Source organism: Jaculus jaculus, chromosome 4 (genome assembly GCF_020740685.1).
Source record: "Jaculus jaculus isolate mJacJac1 chromosome 4, mJacJac1.mat.Y.cur, whole genome shotgun sequence".
NCBI lineage: Eukaryota > Metazoa > Chordata > Mammalia > Rodentia > Dipodidae > Jaculus > Jaculus jaculus.
The window spans coordinates 29,682,748-29,705,859 of record NC_059105.1 but is presented as its reverse complement, the minus strand read 5'-3'; the positions used below and the strand labels follow the sequence as shown (position 1 = coordinate 29,705,859).

The 23,112-nt window shown below is 37.6% G+C and overlaps 1 protein-coding gene across 1 annotated transcript in view; it reads left to right on the top strand.

Annotated features, from left to right (window-relative positions):
* The window catches only part of Cps1 (carbamoyl-phosphate synthase 1), a 110,779-nt gene extending 88,334 nt beyond the window's left edge, over positions 1 to 22,445 (top strand). The window contains exons 30-38 of the mRNA XM_004653515.2: positions 1,665 to 1,772; positions 3,507 to 3,596; positions 4,897 to 5,067; positions 7,401 to 7,475; positions 9,963 to 10,061; positions 17,658 to 17,717; positions 19,022 to 19,134; positions 20,837 to 20,966; positions 21,697 to 22,445. Coding sequence (XP_004653572.1) covers positions 1,665 to 1,772; positions 3,507 to 3,596; positions 4,897 to 5,067; positions 7,401 to 7,475; positions 9,963 to 10,061; positions 17,658 to 17,717; positions 19,022 to 19,134; positions 20,837 to 20,966; positions 21,697 to 21,795 — 945 coding nt within the window. The 3' untranslated portion in view covers positions 21,796 to 22,445. The remainder of the gene's footprint in view (positions 1 to 1,664; positions 1,773 to 3,506; positions 3,597 to 4,896; positions 5,068 to 7,400; positions 7,476 to 9,962; positions 10,062 to 17,657; positions 17,718 to 19,021; positions 19,135 to 20,836; positions 20,967 to 21,696) is intronic.
* The last annotated feature ends 667 nt before the right edge of the window (positions 22,446 to 23,112 follow it).

The following is a 23,112-nucleotide window of genomic DNA, read 5'->3' as shown; positions in this document are numbered from 1 at the left end:
CTTTTATGTTTCAATGAATATTATAAAAACATCCAATTCCTTCTTTACTGGTTTCTAATTGAATTCCTGGTTTTCTTCTTTTACTATCCACCCTCCCCATTCGGTTGGATTAAAGGCAAAGCCCAACAATCAGGTAGATGGGATAATAACATACAATTAGCTAACAGATCACATCTGGTATTGACAGACAATGAATGTCTCCAACTTCACAGAGAAAGGAGGATGATGTATTTTGAAACATAGCAGGTGATGATTTAGAAAATCCATGTCATTTGACTTGCTTTGAGGTAAAAGGAAAAGTTGGCCTTCATATTTGGCTTTGCAAACAATTCAAAAGTACAAAATATGTCATTTTTCTGTCCTTTCTAATGTAAGTAGTTAAGAGTAGAGTTTTCGTATTTTCCTTTTTAGTTACACTTATTCCTACAAACCCCAGAATATCACACCCTTGATTTCAAACACTCAGATAATTTATTCCACTACTTCATTAAAAGCCCCTTTAGAAGGTGGCCATGTAATTTATATGATACAATCACAAATTAAGATTACATGTGTTCTCTGCTTTTTTATTGTCATTTTTGAATATGGAGTGTGTGTGTCTGTATACACATGTGCATGTGTGTACACACATTCTAATGTGTTGGGGTGCACATTGTACATGCATGAATATTTATGGTTGCCATACTCACGAATCATCATTTTACTTTAGGTGCATCAAGATCATTTGAGAACATGGTGGGAAGACTGCCTCATATTTTTTGATGTTGCATATATAAAAAGACTTTCTCTCTTTCTCTCTCATTGAGCTCACTTCAAAGGCATTTTCCTCTGTCTTACCTTCTGTGAGACAACTACCAAGCTATTCCCTTTCTGTTATAAACCAATTCTGAGTAGGCTCATGCTAGTCCCAGAGCTCAACCATGACATCGGAAGGGAGGAGACATGGTGCCACTCTGGCTTAAGTCATTTACAGATCTGATAACAACTACCTCTCCTATGTAATTTACTTAAGTCTGTTTCAGATGTGAAATGCTGCTTCTTTTTTCTTCAGCCTCATTGTTTCCAGAGCACAGGAGTCTTCTTGATGTACAGGTTAAAGTGAGTCGAGGGTGTGAACAGTGAGGGTTCAAATCCTCCTTCAATAACATGCCAGTCACTTGGATGCTGACTCTTCAATGGTTTTGGTTGCCTTATCTTTCAAACAGGACAAGAATGTTTCCCCCTTGCTTTCCTCCTTTCTCAAATATCACTTTAAACATCTCTCTGTAAGGGCTTTAGTCTCTCTGGTCAAACCAAGTCATAGCATTTGCCTAGCTAGCCAGTCTCCTCTCCTTTTCTGGTATTAGAAGTGCTTTCCCCATGCTGAGTTTCCTCACCACCTCTACCACGTCAGCATGAGTGGGCTTAGTGTTCTTCTCTCATTAATACTCATGTGACTCAGCAGAAGAGAGAAGTGAGCTGAGCCCCTCTCAGCTGCGTCGGGAGACTGTGACTGTACCAGGAGGCCTGGAAAATGCATGCATCTCTTCCTCCTGCCCTTACTAGGAGCTCAGCAGAGGAACTGACTAATGGTCTCAGCATTGGTGAAAGTCAGAGGTGGGTGAGGGAGTGGCTTCTGTAAAGTCAGTGTTTTGACAATCTCTTCTAAAATCTTCTCTTGTCAGGTCATCTCCCATGCCATCTCAGAGCACGTTGAGGATGCAGGAGTCCACTCAGGTGATGCCACTCTGATGCTGCCCACACAAACCATCAGCCAAGGAGCCATTGAAAAGGTCATTACTTATAAATTAAAGTGGAAGAGAAACAGCAGAAAATATAAATAACAGAAGCAACAACACATACCCTTAATATGTTTTTTTTTCTTTTTTTTAAAGTAGGTAGAAATGTAAGACAAACTCCTGGCTAAATGTAATGAGAACTACCTTGCATTTAGTTAGCTGAGCACTTTAATTTATTTCACTGCCTGTCCGAGTCTGCTTGATTATATGCTATTGCAATAGTTCTCACACTTTAATGTACATCCACACCATTGAGGGAGGTCAATAAAATGCAGATTAGTGGGCTTCCCTCACAGCTTCTGACTCCATAGCTCTGAAAGCCCTTACATTTGTAGTTTTACCAAGTTCTCTAGTGATGCTCTTGCTGCTGGTCCTTGGCCCAGATTGAGTGGATGCTCCGGGTGATTTTGATACTTGTGAGACACTTACACGGAAGCCCATAGAAAGTAAGGCTTCTCAGGAGAGAGGGAGCAGCTGGGCAGCAGCTGCTGGGGAGCCTTCTAGAACTGTGTTTTCACTCTTCTCTCTGACCCTCTCTTGAAGCCAGCACTTTCTGGTATGTCCCGACCCTTTTTGAGAGCCACTCCTTTGAGGAATTTTCCATGATGATTGCTTCAGTACACAGTACGTGTGGCAAGGTACTCATGTAGGTCCTGACCTCCAAAGTCACTCTTGAGGATGTCCCATGGATGTTCACATATGAGTCATCTTGGCGTAAAATGTATTTATTTCTATGTGTATTGGGGGTGCCTTGCTGCTGCATGTGAAAGCCTGTTTGGCTTTACTTGGATTGTTGGGGAATAGAACCCAGCCACCAGGCTTTGCAAGAATGCTTGACTTTTATGTTTTAAGTGAGTGTTTTCATTGATCCTGCCTTCGGCATCCATGCTAGCATAATGTCTGCTCGTTCACTGGGCATATTCTGAAGGTCCTAGTTTGCTGTAGCAGCAGCAGTATAAAAACAGCAGGTCCCCACATTTTAAATTCACTTCAATTCCTCATGTCAAGATCAATTACCTAAAAACAAACAAACCAAAAACCCAAAACAGATTTTTACGGCTTTTCGAGTACAATGTTTTTATAGGCTCTATTTCTTTTCATTCCCCATTAAGTTGCTGACCCACTCCCGTAACTGTAACGAGTGGGGGGGGGCTCTGGTTCCTGTCGTCACTGTCCTCTCTCGGTTTCTGTTTCTGTTTGGATATAGGAATTCCTACATGTGGCATACAGACATCACAGGGCCTCCCTGCAGGCAAGCATCATTTCCTTCTGACCATAATATCTACTCTTGTAGAGTTTAGGACAACAGAAAAGCAACATGAAAGAAATCTCCCGGGACTCTTTGCAGTACCATGTAATTTTAGGGCCCGCACCTCTCAGCAGGTAGGTCATTAGATTGATAGAGAGTTTGGACTGCAGTTTCTGGTTCTGGAGCAAGCAGACTGAAAGGATTTCACTTAACCCTCAGTTTAGGAACACAGTATATAATTTTAAGTGATAGGATTATTTGGCAGGTAGATGATCCTGTACAATTATTAAGTTTTTCTTCTGTTAATAGAGGCCTTGAAGTACCTATTGTTATTTTATTATTATTTATTCATTTAGATGTAGATGTTTACAAATGGAAGTGAAAGAAATATAAATATAATTTAAGGTGGCATGCCTTTGTGCTTGTTTTGAAATCTGTGCTATGATCTTTATCAATATATCATTGTCCTTTGGCACTAGGTGAAGGATGCTACCCGGAAGATTGCAAAGGCTTTTGCCATTTCTGGACCATTCAACGTCCAATTTCTTGTCAAAGGAAATGAGGTCTTGGTAAGAAATACTGATGTGCTGGGAGGATATTGCCATGTATTTAGGTCATGTTGTCTTGTGTCCCCCTGATGATCTCTGTGAACACAAGCTACAGGACCTGCAGCTGCTCTTGTCTGAGAGGGATGTTGCACAGCATAGAATGCTTGTATTGTCTGAAGGCACGGGCTCTTGGGGGCACTAATAGGCTAGTCACAGCTTTGTAAAGCACTCACTGTGCTAAAAGGAAATCATTGTATTTCATCGACAATGTGGAGTAGACACATGCATATCTTAAAGTGAATGGCATATGTGGAGCATTAATGAATTACTTTACTGAAGTTCTTTCTTCTTACCCAGAGAACAGAGTTGTTTTTGGATAACATTTGAAAACAAAAACAAACAAAATAAAATTTAGATCAACTAGGTTATTTATAATTATTCTATTTAATCAATCAATAATCAATATCTCTTCACCTTTAACTACGCAGTCAAAGATGTGTGAGATATAGTCTCCGCTCTCATATCCCTTGTAACTTAATAAGACATGGAAATAAAGTGAATTCAAAGATAACTTGCAGGTATAGTAACAGCTCAAATAGCTGCTGGTGGTAAGGTGTACAAAAGATTTTGGAGATCATATTGGCCAATGTATGTACACATGTGGGTCCTGCCATGTATTTGAGTATCACAAGCCTGCACCAGGACTGGGACAAATCATAAAAAGGAAGAGTTTGTATTGTGAATTGGACCTTGTAGAACATCTAAAATTTTCACAGGTTGAAGATAGTCAGGCTATTATATATAAATATGAGATCAACTACAATGAAGCAAAGCATCAATCTTAAGAGACACTAATGAATAGTTCAGTTTAGAAAGAATATTTTTTCTAAGTAAATAATAGAAGGCAATCTTGGAAAGTAGAATTGCAGCCAGCAAAGCAGTAAAAGATAAAACCAAGAAATATGTTGAGGCAAGAAATTACAAGGCTTTCAGCAACTAGATGTTAATCTGAGGCCAGTGGGAATCCAATGAAGAGAAGACATTTCAGTAAGGGTGTGACATTATCTGCGCTCAGCACTAAACTAAGTCTATTGATAGTGTGTGGGAATTGAACTGGGGAAAGGTTCTGGAAGAAAGTCAGAGCTTAAAGATACTGACTTCAAAGAAACTAGAAAGAAACATGTCTAAGCAGGAGGGAAAAAAGAGACAGGATTAGCACACCTATTGAAAAACAGAAGGAAACTAAGTAGTAAGATGTATATCAATATTGTTATTGATTTTTATCAGCTCTCTCATTTTGAATTATTTTTTATCTCCTCAGGTGATCGAGTGCAACCTGAGAGCTTCTAGATCTTTCCCATTTGTTTCCAAGACCCTTGGGGTAGACTTCATTGATGTAGCCACCAAAGTGATGATTGGAGAGAGCATTGATGAACAGCACCTTCCAACCTTGGAGCATCCCATTATTCCTGCTGACTATGTTGCAATTAAGGTAACATTTTCCAAAATCTCTTAGTCATATATAAACCCCAATGAGCTGAAAGGAAACAGTTCCAATAAAACCTGATGGGGGTGGAAAGATGGTTCAGTGGTTAAAGGAGGCGCTTGCTTGCAAAACTTGATTCCCCAGTACCCACATAAATTCAGAGGTACAACGTGGCCTATTTATCTGGAGTGTATTTTCAGCAGTAAGAGGCCCTGGTTTGCTCTCTCTCTCTCCTCACAAAAAAATATATTTTTTGAATGATGTACCTTTATGAGCCTTCTGAGGATTGATGTTTTCTTTCAATAATGCCATGCAGTTATACTACAGGTAACTCCATGTGAACTACTGAGTAATTACAGAAATTTTAAAAGCCATCTAGGATAACTTTATAACCAACTACCCAAGTGAATTATAATGCATTTTAGTTCAACTGACTGATGATGGTTCAGTTGGGACACAGAAATTCTGGGATATACTTCTTAGGATAAGGCTTGAGTCTTTAGGAATGCATATACATCATTATTGTGGGTACCCCAAAGGGTTGGTTAACTTCCTACCATTTTGGTCACTTTGGCCTCATTTGCATTTTTGTCAGTGGCACATGATTTCCTTTTGGAAAGTTGAGATAATAGGTGTGCTATGAGGGTGATAGAATTGAAATAGTATTTAAATAATACCTTAATACTAAGGCCATTATATTTCCCTGCCTGACTCAGAATTTTCATAATTCTAACTTTTATGGACTTTTCTGGACAGTCAAGAGGATTAGTCATTTATGTAAATATATGTGAATTTCTTAGATGGGGCACAAAGTGAAGTTAATTTGTAATGTGTAATGTAGTTATGTGACATTGACATAATTTGAATGCCTTCTAAACTATCTGTTTCTATATATGCTAAGTGGCCTCAACCATAATTGTGTTATAGCTAAGACTTGATTTCTAACTTTCATATTGGAAGTTTTTTTTTTTTTTTTTTTTTTTGGTTATTTTCAAGGTAGAGTCTCACTCTGGTCCAGGCTGACCTGGAATTAACTCTGTCATCTCAGGGTGGCCTTGAACTCATGGCAATCCTCCTACCTCTGCCTCCCGAGTGCTGGGATTAAAGGAGTGCGCCACCACGCCCGGCTCATATTGGAAGTTTTAAATTTAGCTGTGAGTCAAAATTATTTATTAAGTTAATAATTCAGGATTCCTTCTATACAGTGAGTTGTGAAAAGAAATCACTTTTCATTATTAATATTATTAATAGTTATAGTTTGTTTTTTGTTTGAGACTAACAGGTAGTAGGTGACAAAATTTTTTTCCATAGTAGATACTATGTATAAGTTTTAAATTATTATTTATTCATAGATATACGACCATATGCTTATTTATGATTTATATGAATATGCATATATAATTTCCAACTATTTTACTCAATGATGAATATTTGCATTTTTCAAAATATAGTATATCTTTTACCTTCTTTCCTAATTGCCATTTTACACAATTACCAATTTATTTTCAAATTATCTATTCATTGTCAGTTTTAACGGGCATAGTGCACCTGATGGAAATGAGCAGATGGAGCACTAGGAAAGCTGGAATGGAGGAGTATACAGTAACTTGATTGAGATGATCCTTTGAAATGACCATAGGCTAGATTTCCCATGATAATATACAGGGTACCAGGATCAACGAGGAACAGTTTAGTTCAGATAAATGGACATATGTGGAAACAAGAACTTGGTTCTTATGAATCATGCTGATAAAGTAATTAAAAAGGAAGCACTTCTATGCTCCAGTTCATATGAAAGAACTGGACAAAGGAGTTTCCAAAGAGAATGTTTTTAAAAGCTTTCAAGAGGTGTCAACAACTCTGCAGTGTCTCAGAAGTCAGCTTCCAGACAGCATTTCTGGCAAGGTGGCTTTCTGCAAGTTCAAATAAACAGAATGAGAAGAGGAATGTTCCAAAAGCCTATCAAGGAGGAAAAATGTATTTGAACTCCGTTTGGAGAGACTAATGCCCAGTATATGTTGTTTGAAATCTCTCCAATAAGAATACGTGTAGACCAGATTAGAAGCATGGGTCTAAGACTGATCATAGAAGACCTATTTACAGAAATATTGTGTGTTTATCTAACCCAAATTTTGGACCAAGATCGCAACGGATTCTTGGAAACAGGTTTTAAAGCTATTTCTCAAGTCAGAATTTTGAGCCAAAGAGAATGTTTGTGTGTATGTGTCTTCCCAATAGCCTAAGTGAGCCCTGTGGGAGGTGATTTACTGTGTAGTTCCTCCTCTCATCCTTTTATGCCTTCATCTCATGTGTTTTTTTCTCCCTGGTATGTCTGACAGGCTCCAATGTTTTCCTGGCCCCGTTTGAGGGATGCTGACCCCATTCTGAGATGTGAGATGGCTTCCACTGGAGAGGTAACTAGTTAGTGACCCATGAACACATCCACTAAATTTACTGAGAAATCTATGGTTTTATGTTCTGAATATGGTAAAGAAGGTAAGGTAAGGCAGTGAGAGGAACAAAATATAGTTTCAGAGGAAATTTCAATCGGTTTACAAAGTTTGAAATAATTTTTTTTTACCTTTTTTAAAGGAATAGAATCTATATTCTCATTTATATTTCAATCTGGGAATATAAACATATATTCATTTTCACGGTACCCAATAATAATAGCTTTTATATATTTCTCTGGACATCTAAGTAACTATGTCCTATGCCAAACTCTTAAGGTTTTCAGGTAGTAATACTTCATTTTATGTTTTGTTACCATGAAATTAGATCATTGTATTTCCACATTATTAGAATTAGAAACAATCTTAGACCTACAGAGTATGGTAAGCTAAAGATACATGAAAAATCCCAGGTCCACTTTTAGCGCAACTTCAACCTCAAAGATTATCTGAAAATTATAATGGGACTGGCCACTGGATGTCCCTCTTCACTTGCGTTGGGATTGCATCAAGTAAATGTTTCTTTAAGAATGCAAAATGTGTTTTCTCATGGAGAGCTGTCAGATTCCAGAAAGTTCTCTGCATGTCAGTGTCAGGACATTTTATGAATCACCTAGCCCTTGACAGACATACTCAACACAGCCTTCAGATCCTCATCAGTGCACACTGGAGTGGCAACATCACACTGTAAAGCATCAGTGTTTCTCTTGGTATGAAGGATAATCTTAAAGAGGGGAATATTTAATTGCAACAAATGCATGATATTTTATATGGTTGCTTGGTTACAAGCAAGATCTGTGATGAGAAGCCGAGCGAGACAAGGAGTCAGGCAGTGAGGAATAAATGACTACTCTGTCTATAGCTGCACTTTTAAAGGGGGACTCTTGGCCCTTTTGCTACTTGTCTTAAATTCAGTAGCAAATTTAAGAAAACAACCTAGCTGTAAATGTGGGTGCTGGATTACTACCAGTTAAAGGTTGCTGTCTTCATGTTCATCCTGATCCAGTGGGGCTGGTCTGGGATTAGGTGGAGGGACTTCTCTACTACTTCTCTAGTATGGCCAGTTTGTTTTCAATGCTATGTCTTCTCAGATTCACACATACATTTTTGGAGTTGATGAATTACAAAATGAGGAAAGAATTCAAAGTTCAGCTAACCCCTTGGTTGTATCCCTCTCTAAAAAGTATTCTTCCAATAATAGTTATATTTCCAAGTGTCACCAAAAATGATGTTTCAAGTTCTGTTTCATAACTGATATCAGAATAATAATTCCAGTTTAGTAATCTTAGTTTTTCCTGAGAGACCTTTTCAGTGTTTAAATGGCTCATAGGATAGCATAAGCCACCAGCTCCTGATTTATGTAAGAGACGCTTCACTTTTAGAGGAAAATCAAGATATGAGTTTTAATCTTTATGAGGTGATTGACTATGTGGTTAAGCAGAAAATATTGAAACCTCTTTTGAGTTCTTTGCAGTAGCTTAGACCCATTACCGTAGGTTGACATTGCATATGTTAGTTGGCCTGTATTTGACTGATTAAAATGTTCACTGTGGAGTAAAAAGCAGCATGTATTGTGGTCAGCTGAAGGGTATAGTCATGACAACTTTCCTTGCCCAGCAAGAGAGGGTCATTTGCGTGTGAAATGAATTCAGCCATCAGTGTTATTTACTATAATGGTCATTCTGAACTTATGCCAAATGATGATGTACGTAGCAGAACCAGCTCCCATCATGCTAAAATATACTACTTGCCCTCAAGTTATGACGACCACTGGACTTGTAGTTATGGTGTCACGCAGTTACCCTCGATGGAACCTCTATATATCCTCATGTTATATGCTAGCAGGGGGACAATTTTGACCTGTGGCTGTGGTATTCGGGACTAGTTCTGGGATATTTTGGTTCACTTTATACAAATAATAACAAGCACATGCTCTTTTGGGATTTTCGTCTGGTTATTGGATTCCTCAGAAGGCTTTCTCATAAGGTAAATGAAATGATTCCTAACCAACTCGTCAGTACCTAGTCATTTCTAGTACTGACCTGTGTATTCATGCACCAGTGCATAGTATATATATAGTATATATGACATTTAAACATCAAGTCATGTCAACATTTGGAAACTCACTACATTATGCACCAGAACCTGCGATTTGTAACAATATATCTCACAGTAGAGTTCAGTATATTGCCCCCATGGAGTGTTGTTAGATAGAAAAAGAAGTGCTTATTCATTCACAATACTTAATTAAAAACACAAGACCCATCTGCCCTGCCTGTCTACTTAATCTCTTTGTTCAGAATGTATGGTCTTTGGGCAACATTGATAAAATCTGGAGAAGGAATCCATCAATACATTGCTTTCCATTAGTATATATATATTTGGTAAGTATAGCTGAATATTCCTTTCCTTTTCATTTGTTTATTATTTTTTTCATTTATTTCTAAATAGGTGGCTTGCTTTGGTGAAGGAATCCATACAGCCTTCCTAAAGGCAATGCTTTCTACAGGGTTTAAGATCCCACAGAAAGGCATTCTGATTGGAATCCAGGTAAATGATATGGGCTCTGTGTAATCCTGGGCGACACACAATGAGTGCCTGGGATAATAATTTTTGTACAGAAAAGATGAGACTTGTATGAACACAACACTTATAAGAAGGATGGTAATTTGGTCTATCTGCTCTCTGGTTTTTGCTTTGTCATGTTGTAGCAACTAATACCAATAAAATAAAATAAAATATAGGAGGAAGGGCTGGAGAGATGGCTTAGCAGTTGAGGCGTATGCCTGCGAAGCCTAAGGACCTGGTTCGATTCTCCAGGTCCCACGTAAGCCAGATGTACTTAGTGGTATATGCGTCTGGAGTTTGTTTGCAGTGTCTAGAGGCCCTGGCCCACCCATAATTCCTCTCTCTCTCTCCCTATCTGTCTCAAATAAATAAATAAAATAAAATAAAAATATTTAAAAAATATATAGAAGGAAGTTTCTAGTAAAACTCTATTTTTTTTCTAAGAAGGACTCTGTCTACCTTAGAAAAGGAATATTCCCTATTCTTGATTCTATTTTTTAATACTTTATTTATTTATGAGAGAGAGAGAGAGAGAGAGAGAGAGAGAGAGAGAGAGAATGGGCATTCCAAGGCCTCCCACAATTGCAAACAAATTCCAGACATATGTGCCACCTTGTGCATCTAGCTTATATTGATATTGAGGAATCAATCCTGGGTTCTTAGGCTTCACAGGCAAGCATCTTAACTTCTAAGCTACCTCTCCAGCCTGATTATGTTCTTTTAAAAATCTGTTTTGCTCATAGATCTTTTTCAGCTCCTGAACACAAGCTTTCAATAACACTGTTTCTTCCTCTTTCTCAGCCTTTCCCCTTGCTGCCTCCTCCATGTCTAGAGTATCTGCTCTTATATCTGTAAGTTCCTCCCTTAAGTCCTCAGCTGTATCATATCGTCAACAGTCTGCTGGACACCTCTGCCAAGCTATCTTCATCTCCACATTTCTCAGACTGAAGAAATCTGTTTTTCCTCACCAGCCCTCATTTCCTTCTCTCCCCTTCCTGTTTCTACCACTATTAAATGCCAAGAGTTCAAAATTAAAGAAATGAGAATCATCTGAGATGTTTTTTTTCTCAGTCTCATGTTCTAAGTTAAGTCTTGAAGGGTAGTGACTTATGATTTCAAGAAATCTTTCATAGAATACTGTAGAAGTTCTTGAAATATTATTTTGGTCAGCCTTTCTGGACAATACTAGGTGAAAAAATTACAAATTAATATCTTGAAACAATATAAAGAACATTACTAGTTTGCTTTTGCAAATCAAATGTAAATCTGGTAAATTTTTGGACAGAAAATTTCTGTTGTTCCTTGTATAACTATATACAAATATTCTAGTTCTAAATCTTCTTGAAAAAAATCTAGAGAATACTTCTCAAATATCCATTCATTTTCATGAAAGATTAGTAATTCTTATATCCTACACAGTGAATGGTCATGTATAACACCCCTGCTGTGCTTTTAATAAGTTGAAACCCTGCGTGGTTACACAAAAATCAATAAAAACATAATTAGAACAGAACCAGGTATTCTCAAGCCAGTGGGTGATGATTATAAATGCTGTCTCATTAGGGTGTCTTAATATCAGCAAATTAGACTCTGGAGACAGGACAGGTAGTTGCTTTGGGGAAGTTTTGGCCAAGAGTAACTTGGGATTGTGCATTACAAAGGTGTCCGAAGGGCAATGGTAAGTAGTTAGAGTAGAGGCTAACAAGATGGCTTGCAGTTGTGAGGCTTAATGGCAGCTTAGAGACAAATCACATCGTATGAGTGACTCATCACGTTATAAATGGGTATTAAGTATTATTAAGTCTCAAGTATGAGAATATTTGCCCAACTTCCAGAGATGACTTAAAGTTTAATGTGAGACCTGGGGGCATTCAGAGGAGACCATGTCCTTAGCCCTCATTTTCACAACTAATCAGAATAGTGCTAACATTTTAAAATACCAGTTTAAGAAGGCAGTGATGTATAAAATTGTATCTTGTTTGGTTCCAGTGCTGCAGGGAAATGTGCAGCTAAAATTAATTTGATCCTTCTGAAGTATTTGTGTGATTTGGGCATCAGTGAACATAACTTTGCTTTGTAGGGGAAAAAAGGAGGTTTCATTGGGGCAAAAAAGAATTTTTTCAATCAATAAGGTCTTGTCTGCTGAAATTCTACCTTTCAGTGCATTCTTTTGTTATTTATTTTTGCCAGGAATAGGGAGAAAGAATTGGATATGCCAAGGTATCCTTTTTAAAAGAAATTAAAGTTTCAACATGTATATGAGTTTTTCAAAGCTTCTGCTATCTGTGTATAAGTGAAAAACATTAGAAACTTAAAATATATTTTAAGTATAAAATGTATTCTAAAGAATTATTTAATAACATTATACTTAATGAAATATAGACAGTATTCGCAAAAAGATCAGCATGATTATAAACTTCTAGAAATAGAAATAATCTAATATTTTTCTGACTTATTTTATATGAGAGGCAAGTAATATCTGCCATTGCTAAAGTTAATGTATATTTAGTCTCTCCCATATTATCGGGGCAAGTAGTTCATTCATAATAATTTTTAAATGTTTAGTATGATAAACTGAAAAACATGATATAATACAGTATCTGGAGAGAGAGACAGAGAGAGACAGAGAGACAGAGAGACAGAGAATGGGCATGCCAGGGTCTTCAGCCAGTGCACATGAATGCCAGATGCATGTGCCCACTTGTACATTGGACTTAAGTGGGTCCTGGATCCTTTGGCTTTGCAAACAAATGTCCTAACCACTAAGCAATCTCTCCAGCCCCTAAAAAAACATTTTAACACAATGTCACTAAGTCAGAAGAATGTATATGAACTCTTTCAAACATGTAGTCAGAACTAAAAAGGTCTAAAATAAAACTGCTCATGTTTAAATTAGGGCTGGAATATACATGGAGAAGCAGGTGGTGGAGGGATAGTTGTTTAATGATATTCTGAGAGATAGTCCACTTTTGCCTTTTGGTTTGTTAAGATGATAGGTCACTTAGTATGAGGCTGGGGCAGACTCACTCACAGACATTGCTGCAATGAACATGTTTGGTTATTCCTTCATGGATCAATAGATCAGGTAGACAACAACTTCCCATTGATGGAAAATCTTTTCTTTTTCTCTCCCTGGCCCAAAGGTACTCTGAGTAGAGGGATTTAACATAGCAAGTTGAAAGAGAAAATTGGAGGAGCAGAGAACTACCAATTAGAGAAAAACAGTGATATGTGCCAGGATACATTTTTTTCTTAGTGTTTGAAGCTTACTACATATTTTATTTTATTTTATAAAGGAAGAGGTATTTTAAAAAGTTTTTTTTATTTTTATTTATGAGAGAATGAGAGAGAGAGAGAGAGAGAGAGAGAGAGAGAATGGGCACACCAGAGCCCTCAGACACTTGTGCCACCTTGTGCATCTGGCTTAAGTGGGTCTTCAGGAATTGAACCTGGGTCCCTTGGCTTTGCAGGCAAGCGCCTTAGATGCTAAGCCATCTCTCCAGCCCTTGCTACATATTTTAAAGTGGCATTTATTCGTAGCATTTTTCAGCTACTTTTCAATACTTAGGAATTACATGATATGTGCTTGCCTGTCTATACACATATTCACATAGTTAATGGCATCCTTGTTAACCTTGAATTTATCTTTCACACCTTCCCATATTTAAACCTCAGGGTCAAATGACCCAGGGAGTTTGAAATAGTGTTGCTATCAATCTCATGTTACTCAGATTTAAGAGAGGAAAAAGCAGGGTCAGGATGTTGATTTTTATCAAAAGATCTTTGTCTAGACTAAGAGGTCTTCCATGTTCCAAAGCACCTGTAATATGAGAGGCATGATACAGGTTTATGTAAAAACAAAATCATCCTTGATTCTCCTGCAATCATTGCAGCCACCTTTTATTCTATCATGGATTATATTTAGTTGCTGTGATCAGGCAATCTTTCTCGTTTTGAGGTTTTTCTGGAACACCCTTTCACAATGAGTGATTTACTCTGGAGTAGATCGAGAGCACTCTCTGTGTTCCTCTGCCCTGATTGGATATTCAGCGGGGCTTGTGAAGTGGCAAGCACAGACCTGACATCTGTGCTTCAGCATTGCTTAGAAGCACAAAGCAAGCATTTTATTTGAAAAGACAACTCCAAGTGACATGAATAACCTTTTATTTTCCAAAAGGCATCATTAGGAACAACTACAAATTGTCAACCTAGACAACCCAGTAGCATTTGCAGGCATCAGTTAGTATGAACTTGGCTTTCTTTGCTGCAGCCCGAAGTTAGGTTAATGTGAAAATGATCGTTGGAGGAAATATATATGTATTTCATTTTTTAAAAGGACTTTCTTTCACATAAACATTTGTAGTAAAATAAATCATCCTGTACTTTTCACCCTTAGTAACAGATGGTTTCTTACACAGGTATTTTCAATCAGCTTTTAAATCTGAGGTTACTCAGATACAAGCTGACACCTGTAATTTCTTTTTTGTAGAGAGGCTGTTTTATGTGTCACAAGTGTTCAATACATGCTTGATAGAAGTTCATAATGTGTCTATGGAAGCCAACACCCTACACCAGAAGGCCAGAGTGGTTCCCCGGCTGGGAACTGCCAATACTGTCATGTTGGATATTTATCTTCTCCACTTGGGGGACAGTGCTGAAACAGCTCCATAATGAGGTTCTGCCTGGCGTCTACAGCTCTGAGAGGACTTGCTGACTTATTTTACTTTAAAATGGCTAAGAAAAAAGAATGACATTACAATACTCCTCCCTCAACATTTTTCACTGTGACTTTGGCCAAGGTTAATGCATCTTGACCTCAAACTGCAAAACAAGTGAAAGAGAGCCCCCCTAACCCACATTCATTCCCAACTCAAAACTCAAGTCTGCACAAAAGTCACCTGGAGTGTTAGCAAAACTATAGGTCACTGGATCTGCTCTCAGAGTTCCTGATGTGACAGCTCTAGAAGTCTCACTTTTCATACTTTTCATAAGCTCATGTCATGCAGTTCCTGCAGGCTTGGACCCTAACATTTTGTTTTAGAAACCTTAAGAAAAGTTATGGTACCACTTATTTTTTCCATGCCTTCAGTGACTTGCTGTAGAGGAAAGTTTGCAAACTTGAGAGTGGTTAGTTAAGTGCATGACTAATGCATTAATTAGTCAATAAGTCATGTTTGATAAACATGTTTAATGCTGTCTTCTAACGTGATTTAGTACAAACTTAAGTGTGTTATGTGTTTATTAGAAGGGCAGAATTTAATTATCCCATTTGGGGAGGATTTAATAAAGTTCAGAGATAAATTCTGAATATTTCATGTATGTTTGCTATTTATCAAGTAACATAAAACCTAACATGTCATTTAATTCAGTTCCTGGCTTTCTAAGCAAGATCAAACTTGAGCATGAGAATTTTGTCTGCCTAATGCATTTTTAAGAGATGGTTACATAGGTCACTAACTTGTTCAGATATTACTAAGAATCATTCCCTGTTTCCTCTATTCTGTTCTATTTTATTTTTAATGTCTTGCTATGAGCTTCTTGTATTTAAGCTCATTTATTTTGGCTTGGTACTCTGGACATAGAGAACTGCTATCCTGGGCATGGTTATAATTCATGCTCTAGACAACTGTCATGAATAATCCCAATTATACCTTACTTGAGATTCATTCAGTTGGATTTATCTTTTCTATTTACCAATGTCTTCCTCTTATAAAACTGCAGATATGGGATTGAGAGAGCCAGAATCTAAGAGAATTTGTATTTGAACACTGTCTTTGGAGTTTTTCCTAGGATTTAGATCTGTTCTCAGAAAAAATCTCTCCATGGAAATGATAGGAGATTTATTTATTTTTTTTTTATGGGCTAAGCATTATAAAGACTGTCCCAGGATCTCTAGATGTTTTAATCACAATTCTTAGTTTCTGGGTTAGGAATAACATCATATCCATGATGTTTTTAAACCATCACTAACATGATTTACAAATAGATTATAAGACATTTACTGAAGTAACTAAATTATATCATTTGATTAAAGACTTTTTCAAGCAAAATTAGTAAAGTCAGTTTTGTTTTGTTTTGCGAAGTAGGGTCTCACTCTGTCTAGGCTGACCTGGAATTCACTATGCAGTCTCAGGGTGGCCTCAAACTCACAGCAATCCTCCTACCTCTACCTCCCAAGTGCTGTTATTAAAGGTGTGCCACCACCACACCCAGCAGTAAAGTGAGCTTTAAAGAAGAATGGGTATAATGTTAAGTATGTATGCTTTTAAATATTCCATTTAACTCACTTAGTAAGACTTCATGACAGTAAGGACAAAGTTGAGTTGGATTTCTGGGAAAGCCATTAAACATTGTTTTCTACAATCCTGATCATGCTATTGAAAACACTAGTTCTTAGTGAAGATATCCATCTTCAAAGTGGGGAACTCCTGAAGGCAGTGGGCAGGAGTCCAAGAAAGGCAGGTCCATCTGGGGTCCTAGAAATGACATGAAAATACCTGAAAAGTGAACTGAAACCTTAAGAAAATCTATATGGAAACACACATGCACACACACACACACACACACACACACACGATGGAGAAATTATTTTGTGTTATAAGAAATGGAAACTAGGTTTCAGAGATAGGGATCTAGTCTTTGGTAAATTGGATAAACAGCTATTTTAATGCTAATGAAGTAATTATATCTATTGAGGACCATTATTGGTTCAGACACTGCTGAGATGTAGTAATAACATGTCTATACTGATTGCTTATAAATTAGCTTACTGGATAATCATAATGACCTCATGGCACAAATACTCTTACTATTGCCATGGAGAAGATGAGGAGACTTTATCAGAGAGAGGTTAGGTTGCTCAAGGTCACAAAGTTGAATAAAACACAGGTGTCTCAAGAAGCAGAAGAATGATTATTTTCATTGATTTTTAAAAAAAGAAAACAAAGAGGGTTGAATGCTCAGGAACACTAACTTTTCTAAGCACACAACTAGTCAGAGCTGAGGCCACAGGATGTGAAGTGAAGCTCAGTGACTCTGAAGCTCATTCTTTAGTCATAACCTATTATTACTTCAGACTAAAGGCAGAATTGACTTCCAAATGATAGAATTATTGCAGGAAAATGTGCCTGAGGTGCTAGGACAGTATCTGAGTTATGAAGGGCAATGCAAAGTTAGAACAGTGCAATTCGAGCCAGTTGTTAGCTCAAGGAGAACAGTGACTGCCAGCGAAGCTGACTTGCTGTTCCTGTCCCATTCCCAGTGTCTCCATGACTAGGCATAATTACTCTTACAGAACAGGGTAGGGCTGGATACAGTGACCAAGACTGAACTCAATAGGAGGCAAAAGAGCACAGAGACCGGGGAGGGTGGTGGTAGTGGGCAGTGAATAACACAATATAAGTAGAATTTGATCTATTTTGCAAAAATCAAAAGAATTCATTCTCGTTATTAAGGGAAACAATGAAAAAAAGAATTTGGGGTTATCTTGTATGATGGGATGAGGTAACACCAAGATGCATAAGTCTAAATAAAGAGTATTATATCTAACAACTAAATATTTAAAAAATTCTTTTGTAGCAATCTTTCCGTCCAAGATTCCTTGGTGTGGCGGAGCAGTTACATAATGAAGGTTTCAAGGTACAGTCCAATGTTTTTCTTTTTTTTGGCACCGTTCTGCCAGTATTGAAATTTTACCACAAAATAAAATATTGCAGAAATAAAACAATAAATAGCTTAAAATGTGACCTTTTTATTTGAAAGGTTTAACTAACTTGGCATTTTCAAAACTTCCATAGAATAAAATAACTCGAGATACTAAGTTTAATTCAATAGAACTTGTCAGCTAAAGACTTAGAAATGACCTGAAGAACAATGAGGACAAGTTTAAGTCTATTTCTACATAATTTTCATTTTTTATTATTTTTGTTTTCATGTGAGGTCATAGTTTCCAGCTGTGATAGTTGCAAGCAAAACTTCTTTGCAATGAATAACTCTGAACACAGGTAGGTTCAGTGAAGCAGTTATTCCCATGGCTCTGGGTGGGCCCATGGCCATGGATATTGTTGACCTCACAGAAATAAATTCTAAGCCATGAATAATTCTCTATTTCCTCTTTTCTACAAAGTTGGTTACAATTGAGGTTCTGCAGCTTTTCTTCATGGCAATTTTTGTTGGTACATATGCACAAATGTGTGCATGTTTGTGTGGGTGGTAATATGTGCATGGGTGCACATGTGTGTATACCTGTGTGCAGAAGCCAGAGGTCAACCTTGGGTGTCTTCCTCAATTGTTTTCCACTTTATTTGAAACAGGACGTCTCATGAACCTGGAGCTCACTGGTTTGACTAGACTAGCTAGCGAGCAAGCCCCAGGGACTCTGCCTCTGATGCTTCAGGCTGGAGTCATGGGCATGCACTTCCACACCTGGCTTTTGCATGGGTGCTGAGGATTTGGATTCAGGGCCACATGCTGATGGATCCATCTCCCCAGCCTTTCATTGCAACTAACCTTAAAATAATTTAAAGTGAGCACCCCTTCAGATTCTGAGGCTTATCAACATATTATTTTACATGTCTTTAAGTTTCTTCTTTGCTCTAAGTGGTACTTGCCAATTGTAATTAACTTTGTACTGCTTGGACAAAATGCCCAACCAAAAGCAGTTGAGGGGACAAAAGGGGTTATTCTGGCTTATGGTCTGGAGATAAAGCCTCATCATGGCAAGGGGAAGATGTAGAGCAGAGGCTGGATATCATACCTTGTCACAGTAGCTGACAGAATGCAGCAAGAGTGAGCTAAGCTCTGGCAAAGGGATGCTGGACTCTAACACACTAAGGCTTGCCACCAAGAACACATGTCCCGTAGCAAGGCTCCACCTCCCAAACTGCCACCTGCTGGGAAAGCCCCTTCTGATACAGCAACTGATGTTTCCATTTCAAATGCAGCTTTTCGCCACAGAAGCCACATCAGACTGGCTCAATGCCAACAATGTTCCTGCCACCCCAGTTGCATGGCCATCTCAGGAAGGACAAAATCCCAGCCTCTCTTCCATCAGAAAGTAAGAACTGTATAGACTGTTTTCTGAGTTGGTTAAAAACAACAACAAAAACAACAACAACAAAAACAGAAGTAGAAAGCTGGGCATGGTGGCACACACCTTTAATCCCAGCACTTGGAGGGCAGAGGTACGAGGATCACCTGAGTTCAAGGCCACCCTGAGAATGCAGAGTGAATTGTGAATTCTAGGTTGGCCTGGGCTAGAGTGAGACCCTACCTCAAAAAAAAAAAAAAAAAATCAACAACAAAAAAGTAGGAAATTAATGGTGGGAACTAGCATAATATGAATGTTTTGATTTCAAATCTTTCTAAAGTCTTCTTAGCCAATTAATTTACAGATGAATAAATTTATGGATAATAGTAAAGTTTCACTCTTATGAAGCATGTTATTATTATTGTTGTTATGATTATTATTTTCAGTGAGCTTCCACCCCAGTGTTTACTGAGACCAGTGTTGGGGCACTGCTACCTCCATACATGGTGTTATGAAACATCTTTCAAAATGTCTGTTCCAGGAAGGATGTTTCCTTGACAGGAATAAGAGAGACAAGAAGAGCCTAATGAAGTCATATATATGTATGTGCATATAATATATATGTATTATATATATATATTATATATGTATTATATATATATTATATATATTATATATATTATATATATATTACATATATATATATATAATATATATGTTATATGCACATGCATATTTCATGACAAGCTTATATACATATACACATGACTATGGTTGGGTATAGGTGAATTAGTCAATTTATTGAATATTTATTTGCTGCATGCAGAAATTGGAGTGGGTGCTATGGAAACGTCGTCCATTGGATTACTGAAGTAATGGCTGTATTCCTTGATTAAGTTGATTATTAAACCTCAGGAAATACTATCACCAGACTTTGTAAGACAGATGATTTTAGCATCTTGAGTGAGCTGTCAGGAATACCATCACAGACTAATATGCCATATGTGAATAGTAGATTCTTCGCCTTTACTCCAGGATATCACATTCTACCCAAAGACTGTGTCATCCCAAATTGTATGCAATGTGTCATTTGTTAAGGGATCTTAAGAAGTCATTAACAAATTATTAAAGAAAGGAGTGACATTGTACGTAGACCTTAGAAGCCTTTCTAGGTTGCTTTTATATCCCTTACTTAGAGATTAGTAAAATGAAAATCACCTTTATTTCATGCTTTGGACATTAAATGTTTCTAAGTATGTGGAGCACTACAGCAATAGAAATGATATAGGTTAATTTTAAATCAGGTGTCTTGCATTTTCCTACCATCTCTGTGGGGTGCTGGGAAGCAGATGTGGTGGAGATACAGTATGGGGTTGGGACGGCAGGTGCTAAGGGGCTTTTAGTGCTAGAGGGAAATACTTCTTTATAAAAACCAAGTAAATGTCTATCAATTTCTCAATTCTCACTATGGCCAGGTGGCATTTTCAAGAGAAAACAGATTTCACATCCTGTTAGTAAGACTTTCATTAGATTTCTTTCAAGAACACAATAAAAGTTATAACCTTTAAGTGAGAGTAATTTGAATATCTACTTAGATGTAGAGGAGGCCAGGTGGCAGTCAACTCAATATGGCATTGATTTGAGTAGCTGAGAGAATAATTTATGTTTTGAAACTAATTGTAAAATACACATAATCACCTGCAAATTTGTTACTTAATTATTTTTCCAGACTGATAAAAGATGGCAGCATTGACTTAGTGATTAACCTACCCAACAACAACACTAAGTTTGTCCATGACAATTATGTGATTCGGAGGACGGCTGTTGACAGTGGAATTGCTCTCCTCACTAATTTTCAGGTACGCTTTCTCCTGTAGATATAGGCTGTGTGCAGGTTTCATGTCCAGGTCTCCCCTAAGACTGCTGTTACTATATGTACATCTCTCTTTTCTGCTTCTTGTCACATTCAAAATAGAGATGAATTTTTAATAGAATCTGAAACAATGTTGCTAATAGGGTAGGTCATGCCCTAAACTGGGGAGTTGAAGATCAATTAATTGAGATAATCAAAAACCAGGCATAGCCAGAGCTTTCATTACCCATTCAATTAGCCTTTGAACACAGAGTGATAGTAAGGTATGTAATAAAGCTACAAACTTCTGTCTCATTGTCTCTAAGTTGAAAGCCACCCCAGGAAAGTAGTAGTTCAATGAGCAGATGTTTTAGATGTTTAATAAGTGTTTCTCTACTTCAGAGGACATGATTATATGAGGCAGGTCAGTTTCCCTGAGACAAGAATCACAACATTTATCACAGGGAAAGCCACAAATTTGAGGCTCACTAATTTTCGGTGCATCATCACTTTTTCCTAAATCATTATTAGCCCTTATTGGTAGGGGTGGGAGTGTGGAAAAATTAAGTTCCTCCTAGAGATGGGGAGAAAGCTTATGAAATGCATAGATGCAGTCTTTCATCCATTTTCCCCTTTGAAAATAGGACCAGGCCCTTGTGACTTTTCATTTCTGATTCATTTGGCATCTACGTTCATCTCATGTGGGTTGCTTAGATTCTTGTCATTTTCATTTGCAGGTGACCAAACTTTTTGCTGAGGCTGTGCAGAAGTCTCGCAATGTGGACTCCAAGAGTCTGTTCCACTACCGACAGTACGGTGCTGGGAAAGCTGCATAGAGGAGCAGATGCCCAGTCCTGCTCCTCAACCAGCGAGAGCCACGTTCACCAGAAGGAACTGTTCCTAACCTTTGTCCATGTGTGGGTAGTGATGCCAAAACTTAGATCTGGTTCCCTGTATTACCTGAATATCTTGTATCTTTCACAATTAAATTGTTGCCTGTCACTTTTTCAAAACCTTACTTGGAATATGCCCATAGGACCTGGTTCTTCACAAGAATTTCAACCATTTATACATTATTTTTGGTAGACTAGGCTTCCCTGTGTGCTTATTTGCAGATAACATTTTATGGTGCTGATTAATAATGATCAAGGTAGAAAAAACTTGCTGTTTTGTCTTCTGTGCTATCTACCCATTGAACACAGTCTTGTCATAATTTTTCAGTAGTATCTGCCACACTCAGATCCTATTGAAGGGGCCGAGTGCCCTAAAAATTTTGGCAAGATAAAATATAGATTTAATTTATGAAGTTCTCCATCACGATGTTTGTATACTGCCTCATTTTCAAAATAATCCGCTTGTTTATGGTTAACCATTTTCTCTCACCATTATATTACATGTAAAATTATGGATTTTTCTAAAGGATACTTGCTTAGGTTTTGGTCTTTAGTGCATATCAACAGGTGTCGGAAGACACCGAGGTGGTTATAGTTTTGGTTTTATCATGGGACTTTAACCCAAACCAAAGGAAATGTTCAGGTTTATGCCATTTATCCTCTGCCTGAATAGTGAAATGACTTGGAAGTGTTCACTGATCCCTTCATTTGATGGATTCTGTTCATCTACTGAGTCCCAAACAATGCTATGAATTTCAATCAGTTTAAACACAGGACCCCTCATTCCTCCTACAGACAAGAAAAGTTTTCCATCAGAGAAGCTTTGTTTACCTTTAAATGTTTTGTGTTATTCAAGTACTCTAATTGAGAACTTTTAAATAAAATACTATTAATAGACCATGCAGTTGGATTATTGCATTTATTTATTTACTTAACAATGATACAGGGTTTGGGGTCAGGATCACATTGCTTTTTTTTTCCCCCCTCTATCCAAACTCATGATGAAAATAGGCATAGGAGGTAGTGGTTGGGAGATAGGTCAGACAGTAAAACACTTTGCTTTTCTTATAAACATGAGGACCTGAGTCAGATTTCCAGAATCCACATGTAAAAACCCAAGTGTGGCAGCACATGATTATAATCCCACCATTGGCGAGGGAGAGATCTGGCTAGCCAATCTAGCCTAATGATGATCCCTGGGCCAGTGAGACACCTTGTTTCAAATTAAAGGTACATGACATACCTGAAAAATTACATCCA